Consider the following 27,962-nt stretch of genomic DNA (forward strand, 5'->3'; position numbering starts at 1 on the left):
AAACATTTCATGTCTCAGTTACTACAATGCAGTATCACAATAAAAAAGACATTTTACCCTTGTTTCCAGCTCTAACACTGCTATTTTTTGCAGTAATATATGACACATTGTTAACTTTCGCCATACTATGCAATACAGATGCATTGAGTTGAAAATCTCTTGATTTTGCGCACTGATCCGTAATATGTCACAATTTGATCCATAATATGAAAATTGATCCATAATATGGTTTTCAGGAACCGACACAATTTTTAATTTTTATGCAATTCTATGTATATATTACACTCAAAACAGTTTACTAATGGAAGTTCCAATTTGAAACGATTCGATTCGTGTTTTTTAATTACAATTTTACGTTTCCCATGTCGTTTTATTGAATTTTATAGGTTGGACTCCATACTATTTGATCCATAACTGTGGGGTCATGGTATACGGCAACCAAACTTTTCCTGCACCTATTTTGCGCTTTCCAGTGGTAAGTAGTCGAAATTTAGTGACAAACTCAACTATTTAGCAAACCAAAAAGGCTCAGCACGATTTTAACTGCTGACGTTGGTGAATTCGGTTGGTTTCCATACAAGAGTTAAATTAATCTGTATCAATGAGTTTGCCTCTTGTATACAAACCAACCAAATAATAATTATTTTGTCACACATTTTTCGATTACTTCCACTGAGATTCGAGCATACCGTACATGTTTATTCTCACGATAAATGCTTAATAAGGCACATGTCCATGTCGATTTGATTTTTATTTGTATTGTTTTCGGATTAAAAAAAACAAACCGGAGGAGCAAAGCGTGAAGCATGGGAAGCCAGTAAAAAACGCTCTTTAATTTTACTGACTAAGTCAGTAATTTCCATCAATCAAAACATGTTTTGGTTTACTGGGTTTTTTCGGTAATCGTAAAAATTACCGAAAAAAACTGTAGTTCCAAAACCCAGTAAAACTTTACTGGGGTCGGTAATCTGAATTGGCTGTATAAATGACACTTTTCGCTGAATAAAAGAAGATAACCAGTCTACTTAGCTGAATCATCCAACAGAATCCGTCAATTCAGCGTCTTCATAAAGTACACCATACACAGTATACGAAACCCAAAACTTGGTCAATATTCATGGCATATGAATGTTTCGTTATGCTTCGGGAAGCATAAACAATGATCAACAAAATTAAGCGATTATTCTCAATGCTACCTGCAATAAGACGCCCATACTCGCGTTTAAGATACGATATCGTCTCACGTTTCGTTTCGTTACAATCATACAGATACGCCGCTACTGTGTTGTGGAATAAGAATTCAAAATTTGAAACCATTTAATAAACCCTGTGTTCTAAATGGGAACGATCGTAAAATCATTCAACACCTACAACTATAAAGCTACTTACTAAAAGTAATGTTACAAAACTGTGACCCACGCGAAGAAGCGAGACTTTCGGTTACGTATGCTCCACTCCTGTCCTGGGTGATCGTATCAATCAGCTACCGTTTCATCGCAATCAATTAACACTGCTTTAATGATCGAGCCAACACTTATTCGACGTGGATTCCTCTACTGCTGTGAAGTGTAGGCTTTCGAGGTGAAGAGCGCCTCTCACCTAATTTTGTGTGGGAATAAAGTTCGCATTCACTCCTTTCCATTTGAGTTCCGCAATGCGACGACTTCCATCATATTTCATCGATAACATTTAAACTTGCACTTGCTCGGCAAGAGTGCCACCGTTCGGTCATCGTAGGTATGCCCCACACACAGCGAATTTCGCCTTATCTGGCCTTTTATTTGTTGCCATGTTCTTCTTCTTCTTTGTCGTGAAGCACGCTTTTCTCAACCACCCACTGTAGTTCCATTTGATTTAAAAATAGGTCATGAATCAAAAATGTCAGAACATGTTTTTCTTTTTAATTGCTAAGCTACACACATTTAAAACTTTTTCGATTATCCATACACATTTGTCAACATAGGAGGGTTACACACCAAGTTTTATGGACAGCAATTGATAAACTGTCGGTTAAACGCAATGCACCTCAATAAAAAACAAGCATTTACGGGATTGACTTGAGGTCCCATAACAATTTCTATAAAACATCTTCATGAAGGTTGGGCTTAAAGAGTGACGTTCCTTACTAAAAATACAGAGGGAACGTTATAAATGTTAATAAATGATTATGATTTTTTATTAGTTCGTTTGTGTAATGCGTCCCTTATTTTAGTACGGCCAAATGAGCACTTTCACAGTTATTAACTGAGAATTTTCTTTGCAAAAGTTACTATTCTCGCATTCGTATATCATGTGGCAGATACGAAGATACTCTATCGCCAATTTAAGTAAATTTCCATTACGAAACAATGCTTGACCGACCAGGAATAGAACCAAGACACCATCAGCATGGTTTTGCTTTGTAGCCGCGGACGTTACCAGTAGGTTAAGAAAGACCCAAAGAGTATGGATGGAAGTCATAAAAATGAGGCAAATTATTTTTCGATTTTTGTCCTACGAGCGGTACCTCTGTGCGACCCAACGTGATTGCCCGTGAACCGGTAAAATACTTTTCTCCCACCCACACAATTCCAAGAGAAGGTAGCTTCTAACTTTGCGGCAGTCATTAGCAATTACAACGAACAGGTAAGTAGATTGGCACAGGGCGGGTAACTGGTTCAACTCACCTTTCCTCCAAGCTGTCCCGTTCCTCTTTGTAGCGCTGCTCGGCTCGAGTGTCCGCTCCGGTTTGCAGTTTCCGCTTGATGTCAGCCAAGTCCAAATTCTTCTCCAGATTGGTAAACTCCTGCAGCTCCAGCAGTTCCTCTTCCAACTCTCTGCATCTGTGAATGGACACGACAATAAAAATATAGAACATTATACGGCACTTTGATAATTTATTGCCTATGGCTATCGAGCTCAAAAATAGATTTTGTAATTTTGATGTAACATGAGAATGTAGCGAGAATAGGTATAAGAGAGAGAGAGAGACGATGCAATTCGGCTCTTACGTTGAACTTACAAGTTACAAAGCAACCCGGTACGGAGAAACGACGGCGAAGATCGTCCCTTGATGAAATACCGAGAAACGCGAAAACAGCCTACTGAGATGATCGAACGACCGAGAGCGACTAAATTGTCTCCGTGCTCTAAACTTGGATGTAGAATTTCGTACAGCGAAGTAAGGTAAAATGCGCAACTCAACACTACTGCATTCTACTGCATTGCTATTAGCTCTCAGCTGTGTCTCTGTATAGGCGTCTTGGATCTCAGCTGGGTTCGCGACTTACTGCATGTATATCGGTTCTACCACAGAGTTGGCGACGACGACATCCATGGCAAGTGTAGGTATAAAGGTGAATGAAATGCAGAGAAATGCAAAAATAAACAAAACCTGCTGAATGAAGCACTTAGCAGTGCTGGAATTCCTTCCTTAGCTAGCAACGTGCGAAACTCACGCAGCTAAATATATGACTTAAGTAAATTTGTACTGCAGTCAACTCTCCCTTACTTGATGAAGAATGGTCAGTCCCTTCAAACTAGCATACATTGAACCCTCTATATGACGATACATCTCTATCTCGATACTATTTAATGCTATTTGTTTCAGTTTTCCATGTAAGTTTAGCTCTCTAACTCGTAATTTTTCTGGAAAATTGCAAATATCCTTCAAATGTTATTAAATTTAATAAATTCGATCATTTTAATTATACTGATACTAAAACATGGTGTCTATTCGTTTACCGAAATGGATTTCCCTGTTTTTTTTTCAAGTTTTACAAAATAATCCCAGGTTCAAGAAATATTCTAATTTAATATGGTAAAACAAATTAATGATATATTTTAAAGTATTTTTTGTTTTTATTTAAGAGGCTTTCAGCCGAAAGCTGGTTCATTTCTTAACTAAAAGTATTGTTGATTTAATAGCTATTTACACTTGAAACTTAGCCTAAATTAGAAAAGGTCGATTCATGATTTTCACCCAAAATTTTAGCGCAAATTAGTTGAAAAAGTGACTTTTTGGCGAAAAAAGAGACTTTAGTTTAAATGTCTTAAAAAAAAACATTGAAGTGACTGCCTTCAAAAAAGTGAGCAAGTCACTTAAAAGTGACTCGCTACCAGTCCTGTTGTCTTTATTTTTTTACAAAGGTTCTGTTCATTAGGCATTCAAAATAGGAAAATTGTAAAGTCTATTGTCTGAAAAGAGTCACAAAGATACCAAACAGTAATAATAATAATAAAAAAAACGAAACCTTACTAACCAGGCGAAAAGAGTTTGACTCCTCGTGGAATCAGCCCAGACATTTCTCTGAGAATATTTCTAGTTTTTTTTGTGGAAATTCCCCGTGTACTGCTTGTATTACTGTAAGGTACCGTGGGGCAAGTGGGTAATGGATTTTGCATAGTTGAGATTCTTCAAATCCTAGAGACTTTAAATTAAAACAAATGAGGTCATGTATATTTTTTAGCTTGACTCCCACCAAATATAAGCAGTATGCTGAAATTTATTTTTATGAAAAATTTAAGAAAAAAGCCCAGAAAAAGTTTTTGAAAAACGTCTCCTTACTTTTCACTTACCCTAAAAGTGGGGCAAGTGAAAAGTTTATCGTTTTGAACAATAAATTCAAAAACTAACAGTTATTTTCATGATTTCTATTATCTTTAACATTTGTTAAGGCTTCCCAATGAACAATAACATAAGTAACATGTAAGCAAAGAAAATTTTATTCTTGTTACTCGAATTTTCTTCTGTTTAGTTATGTTTGTTGAAATGATTCGACAACATTATAACTGCAACATTTCCAATGTTAGTTCTTACATCATGGGACAGCAATTGCATTTCTGCTCTGTAGAATTTACATCGCTCTTTATTTGTCAAGAAAATCGGATATGACGTCGGATAGCTCTTCGGGAGAAATCAAACGGAATACTTCAATGAAGTATTTAGAATTTTTTTATGTGGATACGCCTATATACCATTTTTTTTATATTTTGAACTAGCTTTACATAGACATTCCACGAGATTTACGTGCGTTCTCTTATATTGGAAGTTTTCAATCAACGACTTCCTTTTAATCGGCTGTCCAAAGTAAACATATTAATATCGTAATATTTGGCAACCCTTTTTAGAGAAGTTCTATGATAATAGCTTTTAACACTTTGAGTATAGTGTTTCTTGAATTATCAGCACATTCTGTCGTGCTATGATAATTGCGAACCTTGTATCCTAAGGAGAAAACACAAATTCAATCTCTAATAAGAAACTTTTCACTTGCCCCACGTGATTGGAAAATAGACGGTGTTTTAATTTAGTTGTTTTTAGTTCTATGTCGAATTAATTCTGAAACTTTTTTTATTGCAGTTTAAAACTGTCAGAGGGGACAACTTAGAAGTGGTACAGAAAATTATTTTCCGCAACTTTTTTCCGCTGAAAATATTAAAATAAGATTGCACGCCGCCAACTTGTTACGAAGTTATATTTAACAGGTTAACAATCTTTCGTTCTATTATGCAATAATGGTTGAAAAATCTCAGGAATCTCTCGCCTATCGTAATGTTCTGAATGGCCTCGAAGGTTTACACATGAGTTTAAAACGTTAATTCACATATTTAGTAAATTATGCAAATTATTTTCACTTACCCCATTTACCCACTTACCCCGCGGTACCTTATGCCTTTTCAATGATTTTATGAATATAACTCAAGATTTCTTCAGGTTAGATAGATGGATAAATATCTTTATTTGAGATATTTGCATTTTGTTTTCCTTCAGGGGTTCATTTAGTGATTATTTCCTATGAAATCCTTTTTAATAATTTCCCTAAGGAATTCCTCCAAGAATTTTGTTTTGGATATCTCAAAATACATACTGGATTTTCACAAAAAAAAAAAAACAACAATTACCTCAGAGATTCCATCAGGATCTCCTACAAATTGCTCTTCAGAATTTCTGTAAGATTTTAAATATTTCTCTAAGGAAATACTTCAGGGATTGCTCCTAAAATGTCTTTGGGAATTCCGCCAGTAATTCTAAGAGATTTCTCAAGAATGTCTTCAATGATCATTCCAAGCATTCTGCTAGGCATCTCTCAAGGGAAATGTGAATGAAATTTTCAGAAATCTGAGAAATTGTTGATGAAATTTCGTGACATATTCCTAAAGCAAATCTTTAGGTAAGATCTTATAAAACTTGTATAACTTAATAAGTCATCCTTGATGAATAAGGGTTTCTGAAAGATAATTGAAAAAAGAAAAACAAATCAATTGAATTTCTGTATAGTTTCCCGCAGGATTTTGTGAGGGAACTGAGAAAATTACTGTAGGTAGTAATGCTGAAGCGCTCAAGTAATTTCCTAAAGCAAATTCTGAAAAAAATCCTTTAGGCATCCTTTGAAAAATTACAGAAGTAATTGGTAGAGGAATCTCTTGGAGAATTTCTGGAGAGAAACCTGTATTACTTCCATAAAGAACTTTAGATGAAGTCTCTGGAGAAACCACCAGGATAATTCTTGAAGCTTTTCTCGAGAAGGAATTTTGCATCAGAATTCACTGCAAAAAGGATAAAGACAAAAGATACATTAGAGACCATTTTGGTTAAAATAACGACTTCAGAGACTTTTCATCAAAAATAGAGACTTTTTAGACTTGCATAAGAATAGAGACCAAATCTCTAAAAAAAACCTGCTCCCCGCCTTAGAAATGTGTATCCTTTACTGATCAAATATAGAGATATTAAAAAAAATATCAGTCATGTTTTGGTAAGTCAATAAAAACATAAATAACGACTTCAGAGACCCGAATAGATCCAAACTGATGAGCTGAAATAGCGTTTTGAAAGGGGCGCAGTCTATTTTTTTTAGATTGAAGAAAATTCACTGGCAAATAATTATTAACTCTGAGTATTGTGATTGTGATTGAAATTTGCTATTTTCACGTTAAAATTATAATTTTTAATGTATATTGTCAAAATAATAAAAAGGTGAAAAAAAATTCAATATCATGTTGATGGCAGAGTTGACAGTATAACAAACAGTGTTTCATGGAGGGGGTGTGGAGGATCCAAAAAAATCCAATTTTAGCGTTACGTAATGATTGGATACTGCCAAAGTACAAACAACGGAGTTTTGTGATTCAGTGTATTCCGGCACTTCAAAATTTTCAATATCAGTAGGCATAATGAAGGACTATGGATAAGAATGAAAGTGTAATACAATAATTACATGGTTATAGACTATAGTAGAGCCGGTAGATCTTGATTTGGATGACTTCCAATATCCGATATTTTGTCAAACAGAGTTTCCATTCCCGGGAATTGAGATTTCCCGGGATTCCCGTATTCATCTGGATTTCCATATTTTCTGAATAGTTCTATAAAATAGAGAATTAAGTATCTGTTTTCAAACAAAAACAATCGCACAATTTACTTTTCACACAATTCTAACCAATGACCTCACTACATCACTAGTTAAATTTCGATGCTGATTTTTTGTTTTCCGTAATGAAATAGTTGTTGATTAAATGGATATCGTTTTTGATGCTTTATAAAATAAAGGATTTTTTCAAGTGATCTTTTCTATGAATTGAGTGGGCTTATAAAGGGTCCCATGGATGTGACAGTCACAATTTTGAATATATATATATATATAATGGATTATATTCTAAACTTAATACGATTTATCAAGAATAAACCACAGACAACAATAAACTCCACGTAGGCTTTTGCTTAATGCTATTGCGCATTTCTTTCACCACTGGACTATCGCAGAAGTTTTTACAAGTGCGGAAACGTCAATAAAAGTGCGCAATGGCATCAAATCGGGTAGGTGTCTTTGGGGGATTTATTCTTTGTAAATCAGAGAATAAGTGCTCTGAAGACACCAACGTGATTCGATGCAATCCCGCACTTTTATTCACACTTTCGCACTTATGAGGCCGCACTTCGCAGTCCAGTGGTGAAAGAAATACACAATATATACTCTTTTGTATTAAAGACAAGGGTTTAAAACGAAGCTAACATTTTATTTAGAGAAAAATGAATAAAATACTCACTAAGAAGAGAAGCAACCAACAAATTTGCTTTATTTTCACGTTTTTAAGAATTTCCCGGGATCCCGGGATAATTTTATTTCCCGTTTCCCGGGAAATTCGGAAACTCTATTGTCAAAATTTGTTGATATCTGTTGGTTTTGCGAATACTGCATAGAGCCATTAAATGTATAGCCGTAGCGGTGAATTCAGCAAAACTATATGCTTTGGGTGAGGGGTTCGAATATCAAAGGTCGGGGATCTCCTCGGATTGGAAAAAAATTCTCGACTTCCGAAGGGTATAGAGTCTTTTGGTAACGAAAGCCTTCAGTTAATAGCTTTGGAAGTGCTAATTAGAACACTAAGCTAAAGAGCAGGCTGTGTCTCACTTTAGACCTGATTCTAGAAGAAGAAGAATTAGAGAGGATCTGCATTTTATCATCATGAATGACTCCACCAAACATTCATACCTTATGTATTCCGCAAATTATATAAGTTAGATAATTGATGTAACTACCTAAAGTGAGATCACTGAAGCTGATTTGATCGAAATAGACGAATAACTGCAAGAAATGTAATCAATTCACTGGAGAAATGTTTTGCAGATTTCCTCAGAAATTCAAATGCTTCACTAATTTTCCAGATATTCCCAAGGAAATTATGCTTTCAGTCTTGCAGGGTTTCATAATTTGTCCACAGACTTTAGCATTTTTCTTCCGGAATTTTCCCCTGAATTTTTAACCAGATTTATTTTGTTTTTTTTTATCGACAAATTTACAGAAATTCGCTCAACATTTTTTTATGGAGTCTAAGTCAAATTCCTCATGGTATTGAGCTTGAGCTTGATTGGCCGCCCGTGGTTGCTACTCCAGTATCGCGAGATCAGCTGCACTTACACAAGGAACCAACCAGATGACTGTTCGGGACTAACAGGCACCCTCAGTGTATAAGTGCTGGTGATCTTCTATTTTTAGGCAACAAAATGGTGCCTGCCACGTCAGAATGCAGACCAATGAGGGGAAGGCGAAGGAGTTGATGATGCATTCAACTGGCTCCCACGGTAGACCGTATATACCACTGCGTCTACGCCAGTTCATGCGGGAATGGTGAGGCGTAGGGGTAATTTTTATGGCAGAGAGGCTTGTTGGTTTGGTCACCAGACTGCCTATGCATCGGACGTAAGGAAAGGCGTGTTGATGGAATGATGATGGAAGAATGGAAGCGTAGGGAAACGATTTATTTCTGTCCCTCTCTGATTCTAGCAAATGCTGTGAACTGTGATAGATCAACTGTGATATATTAAGATAGAAGCAAGCGAAATGCACAACTACAAAGTACGAGGAAAGGGACGGGCCTGGAATTGAACCCATGACCTTCCGATTATGAAGCAGAAGCGGTAGCCATTAGACCACCAACCCCGTCTCCTAAGTCAAATTCCTCATGGTATTACAGCAAAAGTATTACCTCCAGAAGCTTGATGAGCGGATAAGGGGATACAACGTAGGCAACAACCTCAACAATCTGTGTGAGTCTATCCACGGTGCGATGAGCACAGCAGCGCGAGAGGTGATAGGTACTGCTCAGAGACGACCCAGAAACGGTTGGTTTGATGAGGAGTGCCAGAATGTGACGAATGAGAAGAATGTTGCCAGAAGCCGGATGTTAGTGTATGGTACCCGGCAGAATAGAGAGCGGTACAAGGAAGCTAGAGCAGCCGAGAAACGAATTCAACGCAGAAAGAAAAGGCAGTATGAAGGAGACATTATTACTGAGTCGCAAAACAGCATGGAACAAAACGAAATGCAGAGATTTTACGAAACTGGCAATGGCGTACGGAAAAAAAAAACTGCACCGTCTCCCGTCATGTGCAATGACCGTGAAGGTAACTTGTTGACAGACAAAATCTTGGTGGCTACCAGGTTGAAAGAACATTTGGAACAATTGTTGAATGGAGAGAACACGAGTGCGTCTGAGAACAGATTAATCATCAGCAACGATGGACAAGCTATGGAGCTACTGCACTGTACTCTGCTAAGAATATGGGAGGAAAAAGAATTGCCTGCTAGCTGGCTGGAGGGCCTCATCTGCCCTCTGCATAAGAAGGGACACAGATTGGAGTGCGCCAATTACCGAGGAATAACGCTCCTCAATTCGGCGTACAAAATAATGTCGCGTGTTCTGTTCAACAGATTGAGACCGCTGGAGGAGTCCTTCGTCAGCAAATACCAAGCTGGTATTCGTGAGGGCCGATCAACGACGGATCAAATGTTTACCTTGCGACAAATCCTTGATAGGTTCCGGGAATACAACTTGCAGACTCACCATCTGTTCATTGATTTCAAGGCGGCGTACGATTCAGTCAAGAGAAATGAGTTATGACAGAAAACTGTAGAACACGGTTTTCCGGCGAAACTGATTAGACTTATTTGTGTAACGTTGGATGGATCGAAATCAAGTGTGCGGGTTGCGGATGAGACTTCAACCTCCTTCGTAACCTTAGATGGATTGAAGCAAGGAGATGCGCTTTCGAACCTTTTGTTCAACATTGCTCTCGAAGGAGCTATTAGGAGAGCGGGCGTGCAAAGAAGCAGTACCATCGTCACCCGGTTGCATATGCTTCTTGGTTTTGCGGACGATATCGATATAATCGGAATTGATCGTCGATCCGTACACTCAGAAATAAAAATAGTCACAGAATTACTAAAGTTTATGCATTAATGATTATTTTCTATCTGCCCCTCTTTCATTCTGCTGTGAACTTTCACACTAACTGTCATTTCGACGGGGTTGAAGCTTAGCGATGCTTCAACCCAGGTGAATTGACAAATAGGAATAAAATTCCCTGCAGAATGAAAGAGAGGCAGATAGAAAATAGTCATGAATTACTAAAATTTAGTCATTCTGTGGCTACCCGTGTTTCTGAGTGTAGAAGAGGCATCTGTGCCTTTTAAAAGGGAGACAGCGAGGATGGGACGAATCTATGACAAAAGGTCGAAGGGACAAAAGGTCGAAAGAAAAAAAAAACGGTCAAAAGGACAAAAGGTCGAAAACAAAAATGGAAGGACAAAAGGTCGAAAATATATTTTCAAAGAAGGAAAAATTTCCCACCAATCAAATCATTTTCGACCTTTTGTCCCTCCATTTTTGTGCTTCGACCTTTTGTCATTTCGACCTTTTGTCTTTCAACCTTTTGTCCATAAGCCCGATAATGATGTTACCCGCGAAGTGAAAAGGCGTCTTGCAGCTGCGAATAGGGCTATTCACGGGCTCCGTAACCAGCTTAAGTCCCGTAGCCTGCAGACGAAAACAAAATTCGCGCTATATAGGACACTAATCCTTCCGGTTGCTCTATACGGCCATGAATCCTGGACATTAATAGAGGTCGATCGGAAAGCGTTTGGAGTTTTTGAGCGTTAAGTGCTGCGAACAATACACGGTGGTAAACAAGAAAATGGCATCTGACGGCGTCGCATGAATCATGAGTTGTGGAGAAGAATTATCCATTCGGCGTAGATCCAACGTAGCGGATTGTAGCCCATCAAGTATCAAGTAAGTAGTATTATAGCAAAAGTCATAATTCTGTAGAAATTACTTTTAAGACACTTCCTGATTTTCCAACGAGTTTTGTCTAGCTAGGTAACATTAATTAATTGTATTCGGAAACCTTCAGGAACATTTTTCTGGGAGTATATCTGTTCATTTCCCTGACCATGTACAATTTTCAAAACTATCTACAGAGAGTTTCATTACAATCTTTGTATTCGTCCATTGCTTTTTCCAGGCATACCTAAAACATCTACTAGATTCTAAGACGAATACCAGCTATTCTTCCAAACATTCTACTAAGAATTTCTCGAAAAAATCCTCAAAAAATGTGTTTTAGGATTTCTTTTGAAAATTCTAGCAGAATTATCTCTAGAATTTTGACCTGGTGTACTTTTAAAAATTCCACCAAGGATTGATCAAGAGATTTAGCTTTGAATAACACCAGAGACTCTTCCAGATTTGTTTTATATATTTTTAAGAGATTGATTGCTGAAAAGATTATGCAAGTCCTTCTCTAATTCCTCAAAACGTTCTTCTAGAGATTCTTCCCTAAATTTCATGTGATACTTCACAAGGAATTCAAACAATCTTTAGTTTCAAGACAAATTTCGCCAGTTCAAACCTAGATTCAAAAATATTTCGACAAAAGTTTGCATAGAATCCACGTATTCGGCTGGGTTTGGAATATTTAGAAAATAAAAAACGCAAATTACGTTAGAGATCTCTTTCCAATCCACCAAAAAGAAAACCTCCAAAGCAACGTTTTAAAACGATACCAAAACAATAACATATTGCCAGATTGACCTTCCCCCGCTAGTGCTGCATCATCGGATCGAAACCGAATACCAAATGTAAACAAACTGTCACGCAGTGACGACGTCGAATCAAGCCTGACTGTTGTTTCTATAAATAATAGCTTTCGGAGCATTTCCCACAATAATAGACAAAAACTCTATCCACTATGGAGTCGAAAATAGAACGAACCAACTCCCGATAACTTGCATCCCAGTCTGCAACAGATGTTTCCGGCTACTGACATGATAATTTGTAAACCCAAATAAACGATAATCGTAAATCATACATTTTAGATTCAGCATGTTTAAACTGTGTGGAAAAGGGCATCATTCATGGAATTATGGATATCAAAGTTTGATCTGAACAATGGTAAATAACAGATATAGTTTGTTGTGCTAGTTTGCATTATGATATGCCATAAAAAGAAAGATACAAAGAAAGGTTTTTTTTTTCACACAATTTCATAGCGAGAATTTAAAGACATCCATTGTGTTTGAAACTAATCTCCATGTTATATAACCCGTATGAATCAGTTCAGAACATAATATCTAGTACGTTGAATATTGATAAAAAAAGATATGCTCATGACATGCGCTTCTTATCGGGACTTATCTTGTGGCATGTGATTGTTTTTGGCACATTCTTTCAACTCTTCATCACAACTGGACTGTTTGTATGATGAATATTTTTTAATCGACATCAATCGAGATACTTTGGTTTGGTAGGTGTGAAAGAAATTCAAAGAAGAGGAGCAAAAAATTGGATCCCTCCGAAGAGATTATCTTAGCGTTGGGTCAAACAGATGAGAATGAATGTGAACGCACAATGTGGTAGGTATTCATTACTTTTGCTGTGAATGGGTTGAAAAGTATTGTCTTCCTCTCATTTGCCATTTCGGATATAATGGCAAAGGAGAAAAAGACAATAAAGTATTTGTTCAGATTCTAAAGAATCTAGTTCAGATTCTCATGAATCTTGTTCAGATTCTGGAGAATCTCGTACAGATTCTGGAGAAAATCATTCAGATTCATTAGAATCTCGTTAAGATTCTGGAGAATCTCCATCAGATTCTCAAGAATCTCCATCAGATTCTGGAGGTTCTCGTTCAGAATTTCGCTAAGATTACGGAGAATCTCATTCAAATTCTGGAGAATCTCGTTTGGATTCTGAAAAATCACGAGCAAATTCTGGAGAATCTCGTTTAGTTTCTGAAGAATCTCGTTCAGATTCTGGAGAATCTTGTTCGGATTCTGGAGAATCTCGATCAGATTCAAAAGAATCACGTTCAGATTCAGGAAAATCTCGTTCAAATTCGGGAGAATCTCGTTCAGATTCTGGAGATTCTCGTTCAAGTTCTGGAGAATCGCGTTCAGATTCTGGAGAAACTCGTTTAGATTCTGGAGAATCTCGTTCAGATTTTGGAGAATCTCGTTCAGATTCGGGAGAATCTCGTTAAGATTCAGGAAAATCTCGTTCAGATTCTGGAGAATCTCGTTCAGATTCTGTAGAATCTCGTTTAGATTCTGCAGAATTTCTTTTAGATTCGGGAGAATTTCGTTCAGATTCTGGAGAATCTCGTTCAGATTCTGCAGAGTCTTGTTCAATTTGTTGAGAATTAAGGTCAGACTGTGGAGAATCTCGTTCACGTTCTGGAAAATCTCGTTCAGATTTGGGAGAATCTCGTTCAGATTCTGGAGAATCTCGTTAAGATTCTGAAGAATCTCGTTCAAATTCTGGAGAATTTCGTTCAGATTCTGGCGAACCTCGGTCAGATTTTGCAGAGTCTTGTTCAATTTGTTGAGAATTAAGGTCAGACTGTGGAGAATCTCGTTCACGTTCTGGAAAATCTCGTTCAGATTCTGGAGAATCTCGTTCATATTCTGGAGAATCTCGTTCAGATTCTGGAGGTTCTCGTTCAGATTCTGGAGGTTCTCGTTCAGATTCTGGAGGTTCTCGTTCAGATTCTGGAGGTTATCGTTCAGATTCTGGAGAAACTTATTCAAATTCTGTAGAATCTCGTTCAGATTCTGGAGAATTTCGTTCAGATTCTGGAAAATCTTGTTCAGATTCTAAGGAATCTCGTTCAGTTTATGGAGAATCTCGTTCAGATTCTGCAGAGTCTTGTTCAAATTGTTGAGTATTAAGGTCAGATTGTGGAGAATCTCGTTCACGTTCTGGAGAATCTTGTTCAGATTCTGGAGAATCTTGTTCAGATTCTGGAGAATCTTGTTCAGTTTCTGGAGAATCTCGTTCAGATTCTGGAGAATCTCGTTCGGATTTTGGAGTATCTCGTTCGGATTTTGGAGTATCTCGTTCAGATTCTGGAGAATCTCCTTCAGATTCTGGAGAATCTCCTTCAGATTCTGGAGAATCTCCTTCAGATTCTGGAGAATCTCCTTCAGATTCTGGAGAATCTCCTTCAGATTCTGGAGAATCTCCTTCAGATTCTGGAGAATCTCCTTCAGATTCTGGAGAATCTCCTTCAGATTCTGGAGAATCTCCTTCAGATTCTGGAGAATCTCCTTCAGATTCTGGAGAATCTCCTTCAGATTCTGGAGAATCTCCTTCAGATTCTGGAGAATCTCCTTCAGATTCTGGAGAATCTCCTTCAGACTCTGGAGAATCTCCTTCAGATTCTGGAGAATCTCGTACAGATTCTGGAAAATCTCGTTCAGATTCTGGAAAATCTCGTTCAGATTCTGTAGAATCTCCATCAGATTCTAGAGAGTTTTGTTCAGATGCTGGAGAATCTTGTTCAGATTTTGGAGAATCTTGTTCAGATTTTGGAAAGTCTCGTTCAATTTCTTGAGAATCTCGTGCAGAAAATCTCGTTTAGATTCTGGAGAATCTTCTTCAGATTCTGGAGAATCTCATTCAGATTCCGGAGAATCTCGTTCAGATTCTGAAGATTCTCGTTCAGATTCTGAAGAATCTCGATCAGATTTTAAAGAATCTCATTCAGATTCTAGAGAATTTCATTTAGATTCTGGAGAATCTCGTTCAGACGTTTAAGAATCGTTTAAAATTCTGGAGAATCGTTCTGGAGACATCTTTCAGATTCAAGAAGGAAATAGGGAATAATTCTCATTGCAATCACTTACCTTCTCTCGTAGTCGATGAAGTTGACCGGAGTATCGCCAGTGGATGACCGCCGAGAGCGCCGCTTCGCCTTGAGCGTGGTGGGAGTGTGAATTTCCCGCGCCAAACTCTCGGGCGATTGGTCGTCGAAGTTTGCTAACTCGCCGGGAATGAACTCGTCGCTGTTGCTGAGGGCACCCACCGACAGGAAGCGCCCATTGCGGGGCGTCGTCGAGCGTACCTTGCGTGCCAGCCACTCCGTATTGGTATCGTTGGCCAGTTCCGGTCGAAGCGTAGGCGACCGCTCGGTGGTTTCGATGGAGGAAATCGACTGATCGCCGGAGTAGGAGCTAGGTCTGGACAGGAATGACGGCGGCGGAGGCATAAGGCGTGTATCGGCAGAAGGTTCAGAGTAAGCCAGTGGCTTTGGAATGCTGGAAGGGCACCAGGTTCGGCGGCGGGATTTGTCGAATTTGATGTGAGTTTGGGAATTGACAATCTGGTTGGCTCGCATCATGATTTCGTTTTGGAGCTGAAGGGTTTTGATGTTGCTCTGCTCGGATTTTAGTTGCTCCTGGAGGCGTTCGATTTCTCGTTCCAGGCGCTTCATCATGACCGTCTCCGAGAGGACCTCGTTGACTTTGGGCTTGTTCTTGATCGTTTTGGCGCGCATGGCGAAGCTCAGCGTGTAGTAGCTTTCTTCGAACGCAGCTGGGGTGATGTTACAGATCATGGTGGTCACGGCGTTTCCTCCCAGGGATGCTTGCAGTATTCGCGTCAGTTTGGAGTCCCTGTAGTTGATGTACTTGAGATTGTCGGCATTTTCACTGAGCTTTTGAATAACACAACTCAGCGAGAGCAAACTCTTGTTGATGTGGGCGCCTTCTATCAGACGAGATCCACTGGCCCCGGTTTGGTTCGCCCGTTCGCTTCCTGCCAGATCCACCAGGTTCAACGTACTGGTTTGCACCGCGTCATTCACATCCCCTTCCTTCCGGTCGATTAAACGCGATTCTATCGTTATCCGGAAGATGGTGTGCGATCGACTAGAGCGCTCGTTCATGTTGGTGTCCCCAATCCGCCTCAGCTTATTCCCTTCCTCCAAATACTGCATAATCTGTTCCGGACAGTTGGTGATGAACTCCTTGTAGTTCAACGACACATCCCCGTTCTGATTTTCAAATATCTTAAGCGTAGTGTTGCTCTTATCGAGCAGATCGAAGATTTTCTCGTTGTAGATCTCGATAAATCCAACTCTGATCAAAAATTGCCGGCCCTTAATGTTTTCAATCTCTTTGAATATCTCCCCTGCCGCCAGGGGTACCACTCCCGGTTCCCCGTCCTCGCCCATCATCGTGTAGGTTTTACCGGAAGAGGTCTGACCGTAGGCAAAGATAGTACCGTTGATTCCATTCAAGGTGGACGATATGATTGGACGACACACTCTTTCAAACAGTTCCCGCGTTGGGACGGTTTCATCGAAGATGTGATCTGCAATGATGAGTGAAATATGTTTGAAGATTAGTGAAACGTAAATGGTGATGATGCAGAGGTTCCCAACTTTTGTCCAATGATGACCCGATTTTTTTAGGCTCTTTTTCCAATAGTTTTTCAGCGCTCCTTGAGAGTATAAACATTTTATGAAAGTTTTTTTTTCTCCTGTGATGTGCATATTTATTAGGTCCTGAACAGGACTAACCTTCCTTGTGCATTGGGGACATGTTTGACCAATCGGCACGATAAAGAAGCTGTAACTTTATAGAGAAAAAATTGAAAATCTGAAATTTTCTAGATTTTCCTAACTTTTGAAAACGAACATTTTCGTGTTAAAAAAAGCTTTCAGCGACACTCCGGACATTTTTTTTTTGTGAGTATAGCCGAACACAAACCTAACATTTTTCTTCTTGTTTCTGGCATTAGGTCCCAACCGGGATAGCCTCAACTTAGCGTTCATATGAGAACTTCTACAGTTATTTACAGGGAGCTTCCTTTGCTGATTGACCATTTTGAATGTGTATATCGTGTGGCAGGTATGAAGATACTCTATGCTCTAGTAAGTCGAGAACATTTCCAATCCAAAAAATAACTTCGACCGGTGAGATTCGAACCTATGCTCCTCAATTTGGTCTTGCTGGAAAGCTGGGCGTTTTTTTTTTCTCTGTTTGGATGCGCCACTGCGACCATTATTTAGATCTATTGTGGCATTACCCGTATCCTTAGTGTATAGTGCATGTCGCATTACTCCATTTCCATTGATAGGTAATAAAGCATCGATTTCTGTACAGTTCTTGTTTTGGTTCCACACAGATTGATAAAAATCGAATGTGATGAAAAGGTCCCGCTATTTACACCCTTCATAGAGAATTACATCTCAGCGAAGGCGCGCCCCTTAGCAAACATAATCGATTTAATTACTGAAGAACCAAATCGGTACTACTGATATTTGACCATGCAACGGAACTCTAGTCCCATCCTTGTTTCGCTTTTAGGTTAGTCCCAGAAAAATACTAGAAAAAAGGGGCTTTGTAGTAGCAGCAAAACCGAATCAAGCTCGAAAATTTATTTAGTAATTCTAATTCACGTGAGTCCTTGAATTACCAGTACTTACAGTCCTTGTTGAGTTAATACTCATGATTGTTATCCTGGCTTCAAGTGTAGTCTCGGGACTGACCAACTCCGAGTCTTTAACCATCTGTTGCCAGTAACAAGGACTTTGTACCGCGAATCCTTGAATTACCAAAGCATACTACCCTAGCCCGACAAACAAGATGAGACTAGGGTTTAAATTGGTAGATCCTACCCCATAACGCACCACGAAAAGGTGATCTACCAGCGTAACCATTTCCGTTATGTTCAAATTAGAAAAAAAAACAATCAAAATTTTGGGACCAGTTCAAATGGGACTCCATCAAAACCTCCAGAGATTCCTTCAAGAATTCCTATGGAAGTATCTCCGGAGACTCTTCCAGAGATTTTTTTTTCGAAAATTCCTCCAGGAATTTTACCAGAACCAGATATACTTCCAAGATAATCTCTACCATAATCTCTACAGGGATTCCAGTAGCGGTTTTGCCAAAGATTTCTCCAGGAAGATTTTTTGTTCGTTACTAGATTTTTTAGATTGGTTCTGATAGGGCTCCAGAATAGACCTATTTATATTTTCAAAAATGCCTGGAAACTCCCCAGTAAACCAATGTTTTGATTTTACATGTCGAAATGAACTTCTGGTCAAAATTTCAGTCAATTTGGAGTAAATTTAGATGCGCTTCTAATCAATTATGTCTTTTTGGGCTGTTTTCAAGCTTTAAAAAATCATAACTACCGAAAGGAATACCAAGACTTATAAGAAATACCTCTGCACAGTAGTTTATCCAATTCAACGAACTTTTGTCGAACACGACTTTATGATTGGAGCAACATAGTTTGGTTGAGGTTTGTGTCTCGAGGTTCTTGAAAATCTCTATTTTCGGGTAGTGATTTCTTCGAATTTTCAGACATGATGACTATGCATATCTAAAAGTCAATTCCGTTCAAAGTAACCATTTATCTTACGAAAATAAATTATAAAATATAGGTAATTATGAATATAAAATAATACAAAAAATGAACACGTTATCACTGCCTTTTCTCAGTCGATGATGATGATGGTTTTCAAATTGTTCTAAATGGTTAGAGAAATGCGATCAAAATGATTATCACTTTGAAAGAAAAAGCAATACTTCTTCTTCTTGGCAATAACGTCCTCACTGGGACAGAGCCTGCTTCTCAGCTTAGTGTTCTTATGAGCACTTACACAGCTATTAACCGAGAGCTTTCTTTGCCAAAGTTGCAATTTCGCATTCGTGTGGCAGGTACGATTCTAGTTATGCCCAGGGAAGTCAAGGAAATTTCCATTACGAAAAGATTCTGGACCGATCGGGAATCGAACCCAGACACCTTCAGCATGGCTGTGCTTTGTAGCCACGGACTCTAACCACTCGGCTAAGGAAGGCCCCAGCCGAGTGGTTAGAGAAGGCAAAAGCAATACTAACTTGTTAAAATAGGTTCAAATCATTCATTCGTCGGTACATGTGTCATGTACGATTAAACTTTCATCAGGTTGCGATGCTGTGTTCGATCTTTGGGCATTTTTGTAATTTAGTGCCTTAGTACCGCAATCTTTATCAAATGAGCTGAACATTTCACCAGACGTTGTTCTTAGTATGAGAATTCAGAATACTGCTTGACTGGAAAACTTACAAACATTTTTTCAAATATGAACACTCCAGAAATACCTTTAGTAATATGTTCACAAATTTTGCCGACCTACTCCAGGGATTCAAGGATTATTTCTGAAATCGTTGTTTTTTTTTTTTCAGGGATATATCTGCCGGAATGCCTCCAGTGGTTCCTCCATAGATTTTTCCAGTAAAATCTTTACTTGAATTTCTCCAGGAATTTATATAAGGATTTCTCAGGAAACTTCTCTAGGAATTATTGCAGAGATTACTTCAAAGAGTTCTCCACGGTTTCTTCCGAAGATTCTTCAGGCGATTTGTCCTGATATTCCTCCAAAAAATCTTCTAGTGAATCTCCCTGCCCCTGGGTGATGGGATTGACGGTGATTTATCAAGTGAATACATATTGTTGATATTGTGAAATTACTCTAATGCTAATATATTGATCGCGAAAATTAATCGTGATCATAACTTATAAAATGTAAGCTAGTCTAATAGTTTTAAGTTATATAATGACATGTGTTTCAATGCTTTAATATATTTTACACTTGATTTATCACACCTTCAGCATGAGTTTAGTTACTGTCGCATGATCTAACACCAGATAACTACGCGTAATGCTGGAGGGACCGGCAGGGCCTACTACCAGTCTCTACTAACACTCAAATCACTAATAAGACTGGGAAACCAACGATCACCTTCATCAGTAGCACTATTTCTAATAGTATTATTAGTTCAATATACATCATCTTCAGTAGACCACGAGGCGCAAGAGTGGTATCTGCATCTCACAGGTCATTGAAAATAGACTTCTATGTTAGGTTTACTAACAATGTAGTAATTGTTACCTTAGTAATACCGTAAGGTACCGTAATTCAGCGCATCGCCTAAATCCGCGTATTTGGTCCGATATTTGTCGAAATTTAAGAAAAATTTTGAAATTTGCCCATACTGCTATTTGTATATGATGGTAATGCATCAAAATTCCAATTCAAATTTTCATTAATAATAATAATACGAATTTTGAGAAATATTCTAAAATGTGAATTACGACATTCTATGGTATTGCGTTATCTAGTAAGATAGGTTGTAGCGGTATTAGATATAGTTTAGAAGTGTTATTGATATATGTATAATAATTAGAAAACTTATGACGCTGTTGTTACTGAAATTTTTAATTTTTTACTATCTTTTATAATATGATATAGGGTCGATGTACCAATAGCCGCATAGCTAAGAACAAATATTCGTATAAAATCGAAAAATAAAGCCTGCGGAATTATTTTTACATCATCTGAAAGCTTTTTATCTTGGCTTTGTGGAAAAATTATGACACATACGAAAACTCATGTTTTTGTATTTATTATCGCTTGTGCCACTATAGGAACACATGTGCCTATAGTAGCACTATTCCTAATTTCTGTTCCTATAGTAGCACTAGCCTCACGGAATAGGCAAAACACAAATCAAAACCGTTTTTTTACAAAACTTTTATATTTTTCCTTTGAAGTGTGGATCAAAAGCGTTCGATTGATGTAAAAAAGTTCGTAATTTATCAACTATTTTGTTTAATAACAAAATAGTTTCTCTTAGTAGTGCTACTATAGGAACAATAGGTTAACTATAGGTGCAAGGGAGCTAAAATTTTAAGCAAAACTATTTATTTTGACCTTTATTTGAACAAAATCGAGCTGTGTGTCAATGGTACTTAGATAAACAGCTACTGATCTTCATGTCAAAAATTATTTTGCTACGATTACCAGCGAAACGGCCGTAAAAAGCCACTAGTGCGACTATAGGGGACCGTCCACTAAGGGAACACCGACCCTAATATTGTTGAACAAAATGCTGTAATAACTTATTTAATTCTCTAAACATGTTTGCACTACTTTGCGTTTATCACACCAACACTGGCGACATTAGCGTTCTTTGGGTAGTATTTCTGTTATGTAGTAGTAACCTCTATCGTTTTTGTTCTAACGATCATAACATAATTATCGTGAGCGTAGTAGTGGAAATAACATAGAAGTAGCTTTTGGATTTGTAGTTAAGGTATTATGGTATTAGTTGAAATGTGACACTTTGTTATAGTCTATGTATATACCGCTTTGATGATATCACATATATTTTCTAATTCTCTATTTCTCGGTACACCGGCCACGGGAACGTCCCTCGGACTCAACGGACCAGCGATGGACCGCATCTCAAGCTAAGTACAAAAATTATACTGCATACTATTTTTGTTTAAACTGAAACAACAACTTAACTTTTCGATCCCTACATATTCACCCGCCCGATAATACAGCCTTTCCAATCTGGAAACTAACTTGAGACATTATTCAATTGAATTCTCATTTTGAGAAGACCTCAGAACAATAGCAACGAACATAAAACACATCGCTGACCATACCGAACACATTTACAGTACATTTCGATTTGATACTTCTTCTCATAATTATCTATAACTTGGAATCGGTAATACAAGTTGTCAACATAGATAGTCATCTCTTCTAGAAATTGTAATGATTAGAATTCCAGCGCGACCTTTGGAAGATAAGACTTTTTAACTTGACTCATATTTTGGGATAGATCAGAACAATAGATTGGAATAGATTGGAACACATCATTGACATTGTTTCAGACTAGTAGCATAAACGACTAAAATACAAGAGAATACATGACATACAAGACCTGAAAAATGACAAGACACTTCAGATAGTTCTTGTTCGCGTATAGATGGAAGCACATTTCATGTTTTTCACTTCTATAACGTTCATTCGGGAAAACGGATATTCCATCAAATCGCTATCATTTTTAAATTCGACCGCAATCTATATAATTAACATTCTCTGTATATCATTGTCAAAAGATGCTTGGAGATGACATTTGGGCAGCAATTTGTCAACATAGACTACAACATGGGCCTATTCACATGACGTTCCAAAACAGCTGATCGGGAAGCGCTTTGACAGTTCTTCTATGAAAATGACAGCCTCGTGTATGCACCGGTCCTCCACCGATGTAAACAAATGCATAGACGGACCTGTCACATGAAAAGGCCTATAGCTCTGTATGTTATTGTGTTATTTCCAAGAAGTGCATTCATTTACAACATATATTTTCATGTCGCTTCTCCAAACGACCTTCAAGAATCCGAATGGATCATTGAAGGTCGTTTTTGTCATGCTCACCGAATCAAAACAAAGGCGCTACTGTATATGAGATTTAATATGTGACAGCATTGCTGTTCTGTCAAACACACAAGGCTACGGTGGCTATGTTTTCCATAACGGCCGTTTTGGTTATTTTAATGATCCATTGCTCAGGACTAAAGGCTGACTATACAAACACGACAACGGGAGGGAAACTGAAGCAAAAACAATTTAATAAAACTACTTCTGCACAATATTCAAACAAAATAGTGTTAAAGCGGGCAACATAGCCTATTCCGTCTAAATATTGGCAAAAGTAGAGGTAAAAATTTGCACTACGGGGTCCAGCACAGACAAAGAAGCTGTCATGCAGCTCCAGCTGAGCACACCTTAAAAAAAATCTTTTAGTGAATCTACAAGAAATAACTTCACGAATTTATAGAGGGATTCATCAAGAGTTATTTTCAGGAGTTCTTCCAGGGATACCTACAGGAAAACCCGGTAATCCTCCATGGTTTCCGCTTGAAATTTCTCCAGATAATTCATCCACTAATTTCTCCAGGAATTTCATAAAAAAAAGAATGAGATTTCCTCCCGGGATTCTGCCGCGATTTATTCTAGAGATTCTTCCAGGTACACCTTTCTTGAAGCAGTTTTTTGAGAATTCGCTGGATAAGTTCCTGAAGGAGTTTACTTTTTCCAGTAGACTAATCCCTGAAAGAATCCCCGGTGAAATTCCTGTGAGAATCCTTGAAATTGTTTTTGCAGGATCCCATAGAGGGATCCCCGAGGAAATCCCTGGAGCATCAAATATGCTTTTCGGCTATGCCGTCTTCATTTTTTCAACGACTTTTTAAAATAAAGAACGCGTAGACTAAAAGCGTATTTCATTAAAATATAGAATCGATTCTCCACCATGTAGAGATTTTTATGGAGCAATCCTTGGAGAAGCCTTTAGAGATTTTCCTAGAGAAATCCCTGGAGAAGTCTCTGGAGAAACTACTGTAGACATCTCTGAAAGACTAAGTAAGCTAATTACTGAAAGACTCATTAGGGAATCCCTAGAGATTTTTCGAGGTGTCCCAGGAAGAATCACTGTAGACATTTCCTGGTAGAATCGATAAAGCAATCCCTGAAAAAAAAAACTTTTTCTGAGGATATCCCTGCAACAATCCTTGGAGGGGCCTTCTTTAGCCGAATGATTAAAGTCCGTGGCAAGCAAAGCCATGCTGAAGGTGTCTGGGTTCGATTCCCGATCGGTCCAGGATCTTTTCGTAGTGGAAATTTCCTTGACTTCCCTGGGCAATGAGTATCATCGTACCGGCCACACGATATACGGATACGAAATGGCAATTTCGGCAAAGAAAGCTCTCGGTTAATAACTATGGAAATGCTCATTGAACACTAAGCTGAAAAGCAGGCTCTGTCCAAGTGAGGACGTAATGCCAAGAAAAAGAAGAATCCTTTGAGGAATCCATGGAGAAATTTCTGGAGTTTTTCCAAAAGCAATTTATGTAGAATTTTTACTGGATGAATGTTTTGTAGATTTCTTAATGTGTATGAAATGTAATTAAATGTAATCTTAGAATAATGTCTGATGAAATTCCACCAGGAGTTCATTGGAGAATCTCTTGAGGAATTTCAAGAGGAGCTTTTGGAGGAATCTTCGAAGGAAATTCCTGAGGAATCTCTGAAGGATTATCTGGACAAATCCTTGGATTTTCCTATCGGTAATTCTTGGATAATTCCTGGAGGAAAATGTTTAGGAATCCCTTAAGGAATTCCTGGTAGAATCCCTGGTGCGATCCGTGACGGAATCCTGAAAGAAATCTTCGAATCTCCAGAGGACTTACTTAGGGATATCTATGTATGTATTTATAGAGGATTCGTCGGAGGAAATTCTGGAGAAATCACTGCATACATATCTTAAGTAATCCATGAGGAGATTGTCCTTGCGTCCTGGAAGAATTCTTGGAGAAAGTCTTGAAGACATCTCTGGAAGAATCGTTGTAGAGTGTCGTAGTATCAACATATTTTGAGTTGCTCTCATAAATCTATTGATAGCAACCATGGTATATTATTATTATTATTATTATCTTTATTAACGAGATTTGCAGCCCGAGGCTGGCTCATCTCGGAAAGACCATGGTATATGCAGGTCACGATGCACATGTTAGGTACCATCAAGTGCATCGAAGCAGGACGAACTCTTTGCTTACGAATAGCTTTTCCATTCACTGCTTACGAATAGCTTTTCAATTCACGTCGATAACAAAAGGGTTCAAATTAAATGCAACGGTCTGAATTACAGCAATAAATCAGAGACCGATTTTTCCACTCAGCATTTTTGGATTAACGAATGTATTCCAATATGCAATCCTTTCTTGAATAAATCAGTTGTTTCCAGAGGTTTTCTGGAACGTAAGCAAAGGTTGTTATATAATTTAATCAGAGAAATAGTACCCCTCTGAACCGGTCTACGTTAAGAGATTTTCCTGGAGGAATCCTTGGAGAAGTCTCTGGAAGATTTTCTTGAGGAATCTATGAAGGAATATCAGGAAAATCGCTTGAAAATCACTGGAGAAACCTCTGGAAAAATTGCGTAGTATTTCTGGAAGACTTCCTGAAACAGATCCTGGAGAAATCCTTCGAGAACTTTCTAAAAGAATCCTAGTACAGATTTTACTGGAGGAATCCTTGAAGGAATTCTGCAGGAATTCATTGCGAAATCTCTAGAGGAATTCCTTTCTTGCAGGAATTCCTATCAGAATATGTCCAAAATGTCTCATGGCGAACTAAAGTTCTTCCTGGAGGAATCTCTGGCATAAGCTGGTACCGTTGGAGAAATCGCTGTATGAGTTACAGTAGAGATTATCTTCTAATAAAATCCCCGGAGGCCTTAACAGAAATGATATTCGGGTATGACAATTTTATGTTTAGAAGGCCTTATACCCGTAGCGGTAATCGCGCAGTAAAAAAAGGAGACCGGATATATATGGACAACAAAATACTCCTAACAAGGATTTATTAAAAATTCCGACCAGAATTCTTTTAAATGTTACTTCTACAAATTTTATTGTGGATATCTCGTGACATCATGCAAGCATTACGGCTAAACTCCAGAAATTACTCCAGAGACTTCAGTCTTCACTCTTCCAGGATTTGTTTAAATAGATTCTTTTACAAATTTCGCAAGAAAATCCCAATATAACCAGGAATTTATGAATTTTTTTTTTTCATCGATTTCGCTAGGATTTTGTTCAAGACATTATTCAGGACATCCTAATGAATTCAACCAGTGATTTCTGCAGCAATGCTTCCACTTATTTCTGAAGGTTTTCTCCGAAACTGTCGTTCAAGATTTTTTATGGATTTCTAAGGATACTATCAGAAAGTAGTCCAGGGACTCCTCTCGAGATTCCTTCTGAAAGTCCTACAGAAAATCTTCGAGAAATTTCCCAAGGAACTCAGAGAACTTATCCAGGAATGTTTCCAGGTGTGTCCCTAAGAAATCGTCAAGGATTATTTTTAGAAATTGTTGCAGAAATTCCCTAAAAAATCCGAGTGACATTTCTGAAATTTAAATCTTTGAAAGAAATTCATAATTTCTGAGGAAGTCATGGTGAATTTTCTAAATAAATTTATAATTAAATGGGATAAAACCCTGTAGGATTTTCTGTAAAAAATGTCTAGAAAGACATGGTTGGAATAAATGTTGTAGTATTTGCTGGTGTAACACCTTAAATGCAATTTTGAAGAACCCATGGAGATTTCATTTGATAGAAACTATTCAATAAATGTTTGGAAGGATTGCAAGACGAAGCTTTTTAAAATACCAAGAAAAAATGCTGGAGGAATTCCTGGAAGAGATATCTTAACAGATTTCTAGGAATAATCCTTGGAGGTGTTCTGCACCAATTCCTGAGACAAACCATTGATGATTTTGAAAAGCAATCCATATAAAAATGACTGAAGAAATCAATCGACGTATGAACTACTTGAAGAGTTTTTGTAGTTCTCTGGAAAAATACTCTAACAAATTTATTCAAAAACTATAGAATGGACAATTGATTTTTTTCTTGTGAGAAAGATTTCTACATCTTTGGAAGATTCGATAGAGTTATTCATGGAGAAATTGTTTGAAGAATTTGTGGAAAATAAAATAAAATTCAGGGTAATTCCTGGATAAATTCTTATATCTCTGGAAGAATTTCTGGAGGTAAGGGAAATTGAGGGAAATCTCTAGAGGATTTCTGGGCGAGCTCCTGAAGGTACCTATTCCAGATGAAATCTTTGGAAAAATCACTACAAGAATTCCTGAAACGCTTCCTCCAGGAATCTGAAAAGGAGAGACATACTACCAACCTGGTAATTGCTCAAATGAAAACTGTTATTAACTTAAGAACTCAAAATTGGCACAATTGCACAATGTAGCTGTTTGGGAACCTCTGAAATTGTAATATTCCATAAATAGAATTCATGTCACCTCGACTTTATATAGGTAAAGGAAAGTAACACTTACCGAACACAAACGGATCCCCATTTCCCTCGACGGCCACGATGGTATTCTTCCGAATCCGCCATTGCGACGTTTGTTTACTGTCCTTTTCCCGTTTGATCAACGGCCGGACCTTAATCGAGACCGTGATGTTATCGGCCATGGTTGCAGTCTGTCCAAAATCTTCCACTCAAAATAGTGTTTTTCCCTCTCCCAACACAGTTTCCTGAATCACCTGTTGCAACAAAAGAAATTTTCACGTTTTTCTCACTGATAACAATGGAACCGCTTTATATTTCCTCAACCGGCGACGCACATTTTTCTTTATATTCGCAATCAACCGATAATCACACTTTTTATTTGAACGCCATCTCCAAGAGGCGTTTTCAAATTTCCTAAACACAACACCATTGATTGCAAACCGACATGAATAATCACGAAAAACGAAAATATTACCACGATATTAATTAGATAGGTTGGTAGGTATTCTTCCTGTGAATATTATTCAAAACTCGCGAAGAACAGAACAAAAAACTCGCTTAACAACACAACGAAAATGTTATTCTTCCTTTTCGCTTCGCGGGATATTTTTAAACTGAGCCAACAGAAAAAACGTTGCGCTGCCAAAGCGAGACGTCTTTGTATTTTTTTTTTATGCGAAGGGAAAACACA

At 38.0% G+C, this 27,962-nt stretch overlaps 1 protein-coding gene across 3 annotated transcripts in view; it reads right to left on the reverse strand.

Annotated features, from left to right (window-relative positions):
- The window catches only part of LOC5578606 (kinesin-like protein KIN-7O), a 50,607-nt gene extending 22,698 nt beyond the window's left edge, over nt 1-27,909 (reverse strand). The window contains exons 1-4 of one of the 3 annotated variants that reach the window (XM_021842250.1): nt 27,747-27,909; nt 27,315-27,525; nt 15,447-16,914; nt 2,667-2,822 (exon numbers count right to left, since the gene is read on the reverse strand). In XM_021842250.1, coding sequence (XP_021697942.1) covers nt 2,667-2,822; nt 15,447-16,914; nt 27,315-27,453 — 1,763 coding nt within the window. In that variant the 5' untranslated portion in view covers nt 27,454-27,525; nt 27,747-27,909. Of the gene's footprint in view, nt 1-2,666; nt 2,823-15,446; nt 16,915-27,314 lie in introns of all 3 variants that reach the window. The other 2 variants (XM_021842249.1, XM_021842248.1) reach the window with 2 other exon arrangements.
- Nucleotides 27,910-27,962: the final 53 nt, after the last annotated feature.

Source organism: Aedes aegypti, chromosome 2 (assembly GCF_002204515.2).
Source record: "Aedes aegypti strain LVP_AGWG chromosome 2, AaegL5.0 Primary Assembly, whole genome shotgun sequence".
NCBI lineage: Eukaryota > Metazoa > Arthropoda > Insecta > Diptera > Culicidae > Aedes > Aedes aegypti.